Source organism: Eurypyga helias, unplaced genomic scaffold (genome assembly GCF_000690775.1).
Source record: "Eurypyga helias isolate BGI_N326 unplaced genomic scaffold, ASM69077v1 scaffold43441, whole genome shotgun sequence".
Taxonomy (NCBI): domain Eukaryota; kingdom Metazoa; phylum Chordata; class Aves; order Eurypygiformes; family Eurypygidae; genus Eurypyga; species Eurypyga helias.
Window position 1 is genome coordinate 11,661 of NW_010233718.1, and position 12,147 is coordinate 23,807.

Here is a 12,147-nt window from a genome sequence, read left to right on the forward strand (position 1 = left end):
GGCCCCTGAAACCAAAGGGATTTTGTACCTTACCCAGAACACAGGGGCGCCCTGGTGCAGTGAGGAATTTTGGAACCCATGTAGGTGCACGTTCAGACTGCGTTTTCTAGTGCAGACCAACACTTACCCATCTTTCTCTGCCAGCACCTTCTGCTCTTTCACCATAGGCAGCAGTGAAACAAAACAAACATTGCTCATGTGCTGAATCTCCCCAAGTCGCTGCTGGTGCTGAATCCCAGCCATGTGGGATTGGAAATTCTGAGAAAGAGGTTAGGAGAAAAATCCATTTACCCGTATTCAAACTACAGAAAATAATAGGTATGAGCTATGCTTTCCATTCTCTTGACTGCTGTTAACAATGAAATGGTACAAAAGCCTGAGCATGGCTGCCTGTGGATCCACCCACATTCCCTCTCTAGCGGGTTGCCTGCCAGCTCCTCAGGAGAGGTTTATTTTATCTGCATGCTTGTCGTCATTTTTTATGGATCTGGTTCCTGAAGCATGAGCCCTTGCTAACAAGTCTCCTGCTGCACCTCCCCATGGCCATCTAATTCTCTTCTCCTGACTATCCCTATCCCGGTCAGACCCGTGGATTTTACCTGCTGACTGCAGCAGTTGGTCTTGCAGATGTAACAGTAGAATTTAAGGACGGATTCAGGGTTGGGGTCAGCGGTGCCCACCTCGCAGGTCCAGTGCCCTGGTTTCAGAGCTGTGGTGCTGATAGCTCTGCTCTCACTGCTCTGCTGGATAGTCACTTTCAGTGAGCCTCCAGAGCTCAACACCTGCCAAAGAAAGAGTCCAGATTAAGTCCAGTCTCCCAGTAGAAGACACTAAAAATTAGACCTGCTTTTTGTATGTCAGCTAAGCTCTCTGCCCCTTAAGAAAATGCATTTAAGCCTGAATCCACAGGAGGCTCATCAGAAAGACTCTCACACACACTCCTGCTCCCAGTGCTGCTAAATCAGCGATCCCTCTGTCACAGCACCCATTAGTAGAGAGGGTTGTTTCTCCAGCATCTGTTAACACTGCGCGACCCAGTCCCTGGACAGCAGGGCAACAAACGCCTCCTTGCTAAGGGACACCATCGGCTCACATCTCTCTGCTGAAAGAAAGGCACCACACCTGATGGAGTAAGGCACCCCAGCAAGGGCAGGAATACACCTGACACCACCAACAAATGCCTCCAGTTATGGAAGACTACCACGCCTGATTCACCCCACGGGTTAAATCTTTGCCTGCTTACAGATTTACACAGCGTAATGTTCTGGTTTGACACCTAGCATGTGGGACGTGTTTCATGCAGAAAGACTCAGGTTGCTGGCTTCACCTGTGTCTTATTTTTCCAAGCTGCCTTTGGAAGGCACAGACTCCCACTATCTGCTCGTGCCTGCTGTGACCGCAAGCACTGCAGCAGCTCCATCTTGACTACCATCACCGGAATTTTCTTACGTCTGCTCTTCAGTAACATAAAAGATGTATTCAGCTCTGCTCCTCAGTGCACGTCTTTTTCAGCGGCTCTTTCAATTCAACTTCCCGATGAATACTGCAATCTGAACGAACCCCAGCATCCACAAACAGCCGGCAGTAGGTAAGGCAACGGCTTAGCAGAGGTACAAAAGCAGCAAGTCAGAGCAGACTGCGCACTAATTGCAGCCATATTATGCCTTATTGCCAGGGACAACAGCTTACAGCAGGAGACGGAGCTCCAGACGTGGGTGCCATCTGGTTCCCAGTGGCAACGGGCTTCTCTGGGATGGAGGGGGAGGTTGTATGTTCTGCACCACCCCTGCACGGAGTGGTGCCTGCTCACCTCAGGAGCCTTTGGTTCCTCTGAGAATTTCCTCTCTTTAGAGAGATCTTCAGCTCTGTACTCCTTTGCATTGTCTGTACCTAGGAAGCGAGAGTCCTTTTAGCTGCCTCAAATCCAAACAGCAGTGACAGAAAAAAACAAGGCAGCAGGTGAATGAAATCAGGGAGATTTCCTCACAGTGCTGTTGGCCATAAGCCCAGTTCACAAACCTTCCTCCAAAGAAACACTTATTAGAGAGAAACTTCCCATAATTTGTATTTGGTAGGTAACAGGGTTTAGGGCACTATGTTTGGAGCTGGTTCCTAGATCTTCTCCTCCCTTCCCCATGGTAAAGCAGCCCAGAAAGCCAACCGTATCCTGGGCTGTATCAGGAGTAGCGTGGCCAGCAGGGCGAGGGAGGGGATTCTCTGTAAGCAGAGATGACCCTCTGCTCTGCTCTTGTGAGCCCCCACCTGGAGTGCTGCATCCAGCTCTGGGGTCCCCAACAGCAGAAGGATATAGACCGGTTGGAGCGAGTCCAGAGGAGGCCACGGAGATGCTCTAAGGCTGGAGACCCTCTGCCATGGGGACAGGCTGGGAGAGTTGGGGGTGTTCAGCCTGGAGAAGAGAAGGCTCCGGGGAGACCTTATGGCAGCTTCCAGGACCTGAAGGGGCTACCAGGAAGCTGGGGGGGACTTTTTACAAGGGCCTGTAGTGACAGGACAAGGGGGAACGGATTTAAATTGAAAGTGGGGAGGTTTATATTAGATATCAGGAAGACATTCTTCCTGGAGAGGGTGGGGAGGCCCTGGGACAGGTTGCCCAGGGAAGCTGTGGATGCCCCATCCCTGGAAGTGTCCAAGGCCAGGCTGGATGAGGCTTGGAGCAACCTGGTCTAGTGGAAGGTGTCCCTGCCCGTGGCAGGGGGTTGGAACTGGATGGTCTTTAAGGTCCCTTCCAACCCAAACCAGTCTGTGATTCTATGACTCTGTGTGACTGGAGGAAGGACATATCTGAGGAGACCCACGGGATCTACGATGCTGATCTAGAGGTGCAGTTCCAGCAAGGAGTGCCCTGAAAGTGCAAATCAGCGCCCAACTCACCATCAGCCTGGACACAGGTGCTTGACTCTCCTGCTTCCTTGCTGTCGGTGGCATCCTCTAATGCCGACTCCTCAGTCACACTTCAAGGATATCAAGAAAATAACCTTATTTGCCATGTTACAAAGATTCAGAAGACACACCAAGGCACAGGCTGGGGTCTGAGCTACCACGGTCTCCACTAAACCCCCAAATCAATAAGCTACTGGAGGTGGTATTTCCAGCAAGGATTCAGCAGAAAAAAATAAAACCAATGAAAGTGAGCATTCTAGAACGGATTCAGAAACAGCAGCCAAATGACCCGGACAAGGTGGTTACAACTGACATTTTTTTGATCACTGCCCTCTCCTGCAAAAGGCCTGAGGGGAAGTAAGTTCATGCAGGACATATTCACAATACGAGCTCGGAGAGCTCACTCCTGTCTTGCCTGGTGACCTGCAGGGAAACCGGTCAGTGCTCCAGGCTGCTCTGTGCACGAGGGAACAGAGACCTGACAGAACTAAACGGCTTCTCCACGGTGACTTACAGGGACCTCGTCGCAGCCACCTGCTCTGTTCCTATCAGTCGGGTTTCGTTCCCGAGTCCCAGCATTCTGCTCGTGGGGGAAGTGGAGCTGTACAAGACGCAGCTCAAAATGACTTTATTTGGTACTGCTAAGGAGAAAAAAGATCCTGAAGGGACTGCTGAGAATGAACAGTTGGCTGCCAGAGGGGACAGAGCGTATTTTACAACGTCCTTCTCCACTCCTCGTTCTTGCATTCGGGCTAACACTTTTCACTCTGGCTTGAATGTCTTCTCTCAGGCCGGCTCTATATCCCACCCTGGTGTCCTCCTGTCATCAGGGAGCAGCACGTTCCACCCAAGCCAGAGTGCAGACCGTGCAGGTACCGCATCCAGTGATCTAAACACCACACCCCCCCGCATAATGTACAAGTGCTAACGTAACTGGGTCACATGGCTATAAATATGCAGCAGGGTTTGGGCAGTGCAAACACGAAGAAAACAAAGAGTGGCTGGCATTAACATTATTTGTCAAGTGATGCCAGCAGGCTCAACGCTACGCCACTCACAGACGGTGACAGCACTCCAGGGCAAGGGGTTGCCGTCTAAACTGCAAATCTAAGGAGCGGTCTAAGGGAGCAAAAGCCATCACGAGCACGATCTAAGGAGGAAATGGTATTATATGGATACTTGTCAGGCCATGCTAGAAGTGGGTGTTCAAGGAGGATTTGGAGATGATGAGTGCTTTCTGCACTGGAATGAAGATGCTGTTCCAGGCATACAGATGGTACATAGGAGAAAAGGCGGAAGTGGGAAAAACCTGAAACGAAGAAGGAGGCTGGTATTCCTGGCCAAAGGGAAATGGAACAATGAAGTAGGAAACAAAAATCTGTGACATGGATGGAGGGGAATGTCCTTCTCATCTGCAAAGGGCAATATGAGAACAGTAAACTACTATTTTTTTTTTCCCCAAGATCCATCATCTGTTCATTGGAAATAAAGAGAAACACTTCAAAAAACCCTAAGGAATTATCTTTTCTAAGTAAATACCAGCCATAATATATGCCTCAAATCTTGCAGTCCCTAACTACTACTTAGGAAAGGATTTTCCTAATAGCTGCAGGGAGATCTGTCATTCCTCAGACTTGATTCTTTTTCCTGTGCATGTAACAGGACTTTGATTAATACCCTACTAAATATTAATGTAATTAAAATTAAATTAGCTTTGGCAAACAGATTAACAAAGCATATGCTCAAATGCATTCGACAGCTTTAATTGAAATTATTTGCTTCCTTGCTAATCAGAGTCCATAACTCACAATGGTCCCTGCTCACATAGTATTTATCACTCTTTATTGTTTTACATGATCAAGGTAGTATCTGAACACCAAAGTAATCCTGGAATATTCTCCCTAAAGCTAGCCATTAATCTCTGATCTACAGATGGGAAACGCAGAGGTGAAGAAACTTGTCCGAAACCACGCGGTGAATTGTTAACAGGGAGGGTAAGAGGACCCAGGAGTCCTGACTCATAGCCATTAACATATGTTGGAGAATTCTCAAATCAATGCAGAAATCTGCATTCACTCCCTCCTCTTCTCGCCCCGCACCAGCGAACAGTGACAGTTCTGGGACAGGTACAGCACCGTGCAGATGGCACCAGCAGCTCGTGAGGTGCCTTCCCACCAGAGGGCAATACAGCCTCCTCCGTGCCCTCCTGCACCCAGGAGTGCCCAGACCGGCCTGCCATGACCCAACGCCTGCATGCGGAGCATCCCTTGCGGGTAATAGCATTGCCTTTGTCTATTTTTACCTAACAGACAGGGGGACTGGCAAGACAAACTTTGCAGAAGGGATACAGAACTCAACAGCCATGGATACAGGCTTGCACACTAGGGAATATTGATTCCCTTCCCCTTCTCATTCCTCAGAATAAACTACCCTCTCCTACACCTTCTGTAACCTAACATATTCCAAGGCTTTTCCTCTCTGCCGGTACGTGATTACTTGTTTCCCTTTTTGACGTTTCGGGAAGAAAATTAGAGAAATATATATTCCTGCTTCTTACAGGCATCCTGGCAGGAGAACACATGAGCAAGCTGCACATTGTTGCACGTTTACATGAGCTGCATCTTTTATTTTTCACTCCCATGGCTGGATCACCCATAGCAGAGACTCTACAACACCCTGGATCTCACATTTACATGAGCTGTATCTTTTATTTTTCACTCCCATGGCTGGATCACCCACAGCAGAGACTCTATAACACCCTGGATCTCAGCAAGAATCGTGAGATTTTCCAATTTGTCCACAAGCATATGAAACACCTCCTACGTGCTGGAGATCAGGCCAGTACAGTACAGCCCTGCTCATCAGCAAATGAAATTAGACAGTCGTTCCAAACCCGGTAACTATTTCAATACCCCATTCAATAAATACCTCTTCAGTCTTTTTGCTGCAGGCTCAGTGTTCAACACAGATTCTGTTGGAGTTCTTGGCTCTGCAGGAACACAGGAGGAGATCTTAGCAAAGCTGACCGTGCCACCCTGAGCTTGTTCCCTAACTGAACAGCCAATGCCAATAAAACTCTGTTAGAGCAAATAACACCATACACTTGCTTATTCGGAATTTGAGATGTGTAGTGACAAGGCTAATGACCTAAGAGATTTGAGTTTTAGTGCAGATGTCACGGTATGACGTGTCATCCAGAAAGAAATATGTGTCTATGTCTACTAAGTGGGTCTCAGTCCTGTATCTAGGTGACAAGAGCCCAGATCATAGAACATTACTATCAGCCAAGGAGGTGTATCTATCCAACAGAACCAGGTAATTTTCACCACGACATATACACCGGTCAAAACCTCATCATATGCCTGCATTTTTAGATTAGGCACTCTGCAGTCAGAAATAATATTCCCACATCTGTATTGTATTCGACACTCTACGAGATTCAGTGCCAGCAGTTTCTGTCCTGACAACTGGAGCACAAGTACTCTTTCAGCTCCTCTTTTCCTTAGTGTGTGGACTGCAACCGGTTCTGCTTCATGTGTCTGACTCCATGAGATGCTGCATGGGTAAGGCAATGTGGAAGCTTTCATTTCAAACCAGTTTTCTTTTTCCACCCCCCATCTAAAATGGGGTTCACTGTCAAAGTGACTTCTGAGAGGCTTCCATGCAAGAGATATGGAGCTAGCTTATAAAAACCAAAAATACCCAGGAAAGAAGGATATATGGAGCACGCAGCAGAGGGCTGTCACAGGCAGTTTAAGCATTTACAACTGGGGAGAAATGTAGCTGATGAAGACTAAAGCCATCTCCAGTCTTTGCTGCAGGAGTAGCACGGAGAAGTTTACGATGTTCAGTAGCATGTTTCACCACAGGCTCCCCCTTACCTGTGGATGGCAAGTTGTTGTTCTGCTCTGACCCTGCTTGCACTCCCTCTGGGATTTCCAATTTCTCATCACCTTGTGTCTGAGATGAAGAACCAGGATCTAGTTCCCGCTTCCTGTCAGGGACCCTCTGGAAGTCCTGCAATGGGCGAGAGTCACTGCCAGCTCTCGGTCCTTCCCCAAACCCAACACCCTGCCCAAAGCACCAGACTTACACTGTGGGGCAGGAACAGGAATTCCAGCACAGGGGAATGGATGGTTTACAATGGACTGCCTTGCTTCAGGCAGGTTTACGTGGTTAAACAGAGCAACGCGCTTCCGCAGGCAGCCCAGGACATTTCTCCAGTGCTTTACGTGCCAGCTGTAGCAGACCCAGCTGCTTGCAGAGAGCAGCACCACTTTAGAGGGACTCTGGCAAGAGGTGCACGGGCAGGGAAAAAGAATAGTCCCAAATAATCCCTTTTCTTTTCAAGTCTGGACAGTGGAAGTCCACCTTATACACCACATCTCTCTGGCAGAATGGAACCGAATATGCAAAAGCTAATCTACAGGGAGGGAAGTACCAGTCAATTAATCAGGGAATAATTTCCAGGACACAAAAGAGGTCTTAATGGTGGAAAGTGAGAAAGGTTTCAACCAAAAAATATTGTAGATTTTAAAAAATCCACAAGAACAAATAGGATTTTGATCTTAGAAAAGGGGAAAACAGCCCATAGAGGCAGAATGACTGTCCATGGTGGAAGCGAATCGTTTGGGAACAACAAACTGCTTTGAAAGAGTAACAGGGCAGAACTCTGCCCTCTGAGAAGATCAAAGCCCTCAGCCAGGGTTTCTTCTACTGTAATTACGCTGAAGCTGGTACTTCTAGAGGCTCCTTTTATATCTTACGTTTAAGCAGTTCTGCTATGACGAATTCCCTCTCTTGGCCAAGAGGTGACAAGAAACCTTTGCATCATGAATGTAAATATGGACCACGAGAACCTTAGGGATGGACTTATTTCTGCATTTCTGTGGCAGCAGCATGGGGCAAAACACAGTTTTCATTGCAAGACCCTTCTCCCTTCTCTTTTGTTCTCCACCTACAACACACTCAACTGCTCCAAGTGCAAAAGGAGCACAAAGCTCTGAACAGTTGGAAACCACAAGCCCACCTTGCGAAAGGTCCGGTTCTGCCGCTGGAAGGGGAGGCCGGGGAAGCCCAGCCGAGTCGGCTTTAATGAGACCCCGACAGGTGGTGGCCCCAGCAGGGAATGTCTTGTAGCCTGAGGGAAAAACTGCTGCAGTGCTGGCGCTGTCATGTTAAATCCACGCAGGTTTCCTATAAGCGAACACACACAGCATATCACCACCCCGCAGTCTGTGAAGGAGAGAGAAAATCTGCCCCCAGGCAGTGGGTAGAGAAGGGAAGGGCTCCTCTGTGCGAGACCCTGTACTTTACAGGGCACTGTGTGGGTGCCGTACCCTCTCCGGCACTCACAGAACAGAACTGGATGCGATAGCAACTATTAGGATGTATCAGGCTATTTCATCATGATTGTCACTGCAGGCTCAGATCATTAGAGCAATTATTTGATCTGAGCACACTAGCGCTTGTGTTTGCGACAAACAAGCTCTCGTTTCACAAAAATTCATCCCACATTCGTGCAGCTGGCAGCTCACACCACGGCACGGATGCTGCTTAGCACAAGCCAGTTAACAGCATTCCATTTAAAACAACGCTGGACTCGTCAAACAAAAGATTCCAGAGTCCTCTCCGCCACCTGGTCATCATGCAAGCTCAACATGTCAACCTAACCTCTGCCACTTGAGACCCTGCCATTTCCAACTGTAACGCTCTGCCTTCTGAAGGGTCCTTTTCAGCACCCGCAGGCTATGAACTAAGCCCATCCATTAGTCCCAGCAAAGGCAGTCCTTGCTGTCCCCGTTTCCGAGGTGAGGGAAGGGAAGCGCACAGCTACACCCTCAGAGGCTGTCCACCTCTCTGGGAACCTGGACTTACACTGCAATTTTTAACTCTCTCACTGGAATCAGGGCATACTCTGGGTTTTTAGCAGCTGACAAAACAGGCCAGAGAAGTTTGGAGACAGGGACCCAAAATCTGAAAATCCAAGACACATTGGTTAAAGCCTGCAACACAACAGGAAATATTCCAGTACCCCACTGTGTTTGTCTTCAAAAGTAATCTAATTTCTTATTACTTACCATAAACAATCTCTTGCTGTAAAAAGCCATAGCTGTATTAAAAAACCCACATCTCCAAGGCAAGCAATCATCGCCTGCTCTCAGCTGAGTACCTTGACAGAACCACACACCCATTTCAACTTGAAGCATTTATCTTTTCCTATTCCCGTTGCTGAAGCCACGTACAGCCAATTAATTATTTATGCTCATGTTTCCCAGGTACAGAAATACTACGGCATCAGATATTCTTACACGTAACCCAAACCTGAACGAGCAAAAAAAAATTCAGCCCCCTACGAAGGGCCACACTGAACACTGCAACCACACTGCACGTTACCTGCGGCTGCAAGATCACTGAAAGAGGTCACAACTCACCGTGTAGAGGTGAAAAGAGAAGGTACCACGCTAAGTCAAAGTGCATGCAGAGTGTTCATTAACATATCTTATCCTGCTCTATCTAACTGGCCTCAGGTCCTTGGCATACCACTTCAACACAGCTTCTCCATAAGGGACGTTGCTTAAGAGAAAAGGTCAGCCCACACTAACATCAAACATCTCAAAGGAGTATAGCTGACTGGAGTGGAGTCAGACCTTCTCACACACCCATCTTCAGAGCGTGGCCTGTCCTTTCTCACTGCCGGTTTCTCTACAACCTGAGAAAGATCTGTAGAGAGCCACTGGAGTCACTAGAGAGCCCTCTCGTTAAATGGGCAAGAGAGAACAAAAGGAGAGTTAACGACATGCAGAATAAATCTATTGTCTTCACATCTGGGCATGATTCACAGGCAAGATAAAAATTGCAGGCATTAATCTAAGCTAGGCACTGTAAAACTACCCCAGGTACTGATTTTCTGTGTTTGAAAAGATCTGTCAGGTTAAGACATGAGCAAAAATAAAAGCACAGCTTTATTCCTGGTATCTTTATGTCAGCAATGCTATTATTAAGGCAGCTTCATAAATTTGTTTTGAAAACATCTCATCTGGGGAAAAAAAAAAGCCACTTGTGGAAACACAGTGATGGAAGAAGAGCAATATTATCCATCACACAAATGACAGTCGTTTCAGGGAATCGAAATTTCCCAGGCCAATTGAAACCTCAACCATTTTCCACCACCATATACTTTGTTTGTTTGTGCTGCACAAAGTTTGGACAAAGACAAGCACCTACTGCAAACAAGGTTAGCGTGTACGTGCGGGACAACAAGACAAATGGGTTTAACTTTCCAATCAGGAAAGACAAAGCTAAGTATTTCATCTAAATAAACTGATGAAAAAATACTCCACCGGGTCTAAGAGGGCAGGCACCTATTTAGTACCCAACCTGATGCCTTTTAGTGCCATCCCTGGTCGTGAACAGTTGGGCACGTGGGATTTTCAGCACCGAAGAACCTCTATGATGTGGACTATGGACAAATTTGAAGGAAAAAAGATGACAAACGAAACGGCCAAACACGAGGACTGCAACGGTTTAGCAAGAAATAGCTACACTGTGGGTTCGGTCCAGGAAGGATGATTAAATAACTCCAGTAAGTAAGCGTCTCCCGTAACGACAGTACCTTGCATCTGCTGCATGAGTAAGGCCCGCTGAAGCATAGGATTGGCATTGAGCAGCGATGGTTGGTTTGTTGCCCGTAAGCTCAGCATCTGTTGCTGTTGCGGTGGTGGCAAACCCCTGGAAAAGAAGGCGTTAATGGTAAGAACCCAATAAAAAACACACCCCTCAATTCCAGGCCCCTAACGAGTGTAAAACAGAGGAGGAAGGAGCGGCTGAAATGCTGATATACATGAAAAGATACCATACACCAGCACTGTATCCTCTTTCTTCCACTCTCCTGGAATTTCCAAAGCTGACAGATTGTCTATCAAGGAATTTGAGGTCAGAGAGAACTCCTTAGCACCAAGCCCACATAAAGCCTGTCAAGCAGCATAAAAAAAGCCCAGGAGCCGGCTGCAGCGGTACAGAATTACGCAGCACTTGTCAGTAGGAAGGAGCGATCTAGATCAGCAGCCACATTTAACGCAACAACAAAAAAGAAGTTCTAAAAACCAGGGAGTTTTCTCAGTAGCTTAAAGCACGCTTTTCCAAAATCGATGCCTCCCACACGGAGCCAGACGGGCCATAACTGTAAATGGTGCCCTCTAACTGCCAGAACAGGATGGAAAATTAAAGCACGGCCTTCGTATTTAAAACACGAGGAGGAAGAAGTAAGCGGAGAAGGACTCTCCAGCCCTATGAAGGGTGGAGCAGGCACGGGAGAAAAGTCTGAAGAAACTGGCAGGCGCTTCCTTCAGGCGATTGCAAGGTCAGGCCCACCTCTACGCACAACTGCTGACACAGCTGTATCTGCCAGGGCTGTGAAGAGGTACAAACACGGATCGAAAATATCCGTGCTGACAAAAAAAACCCCGACCCTCTCAACACCATTTACAGCAGCTCCTCTTCGTGTTTGCTGCTCTAGATTGTTCCAGGCTCAGAGCTGAGATATTTATGCCAGGAAAATCATGCTTTTCAAGGTGTAAAATGCACCCATGCTACCTCGCAGCCGCATACTGGCATTTTAAGGGCAGCTTTATTTGTAGTACAAGACAAGAAAATGGTAAAGATTTAGAGATTTGTATCTCTGAGTCCCACATTTACCTCAGAGAGCCTGTAAGGATAAAGTAATTATTGTAATTTATTAAATAACGAATTAACTTTCTTCTTAAATTCACATCCCATCGCTTTGAATTTCCAGAGGCTTTACAGAGAACAGTCACTGCAAATAAACACATCGTTTCGGAGGATTTGTGTCAGTTCTACAAATCTCAGCTCATCGGGGACAACTGCTCCTATCCACGGCGGTTATTTTCTCCCTTTCATTTTTTTAAGGAAAACCCCGGCTATTTGCCTTTTCATTTCTGGCAGCTGTCATTTGTCTTTTACCACACCGAACGTGCTTTTCTCCAGCCCCACAGCGCCCGGTCACACCCTCAGCGCTGGTGCGGCTGCAGAAACAAGTTCCATAATCTCACCCAAGGCCAGCAGACCCAGGCAGGGACAGAAAATAACGAAGTGGAGTTCAATAATGAAAGAAAGCGCGTGTCTCTGGTTAGGGCGGCTCAGGCAGGTGCGTACGAGGCTTCCTGCGGGAGAAGGCGTTTCCCCTCAGCGGGCCAGGGCCCGGGCGGGCGCCGGGCCGAGGGGGAG

At 47.7% G+C, this 12,147-nt stretch overlaps 1 protein-coding gene across 1 annotated transcript in view; it reads right to left on the reverse strand.

The window, feature by feature from the left end:
* Positions 1-10,632, reverse strand: part of CIZ1 (CDKN1A interacting zinc finger protein 1) — a gene marked incomplete at its 5' end in the record, with an annotated part of 17,907 nt that extends 7,275 nt beyond the window's left edge. The window contains 8 exons of the mRNA XM_010161803.1: positions 128-258; positions 600-782; positions 1,811-1,890; positions 2,893-2,972; positions 5,830-5,890; positions 6,783-6,918; positions 7,931-8,097; positions 10,517-10,632. Coding sequence (XP_010160105.1) covers positions 128-258; positions 600-782; positions 1,811-1,890; positions 2,893-2,972; positions 5,830-5,890; positions 6,783-6,918; positions 7,931-8,097; positions 10,517-10,632 — 954 coding nt within the window. The remainder of the gene's footprint in view (positions 1-127; positions 259-599; positions 783-1,810; positions 1,891-2,892; positions 2,973-5,829; positions 5,891-6,782; positions 6,919-7,930; positions 8,098-10,516) is intronic.
* Between the last annotated feature and the right edge of the window lie 1,515 nt (positions 10,633-12,147).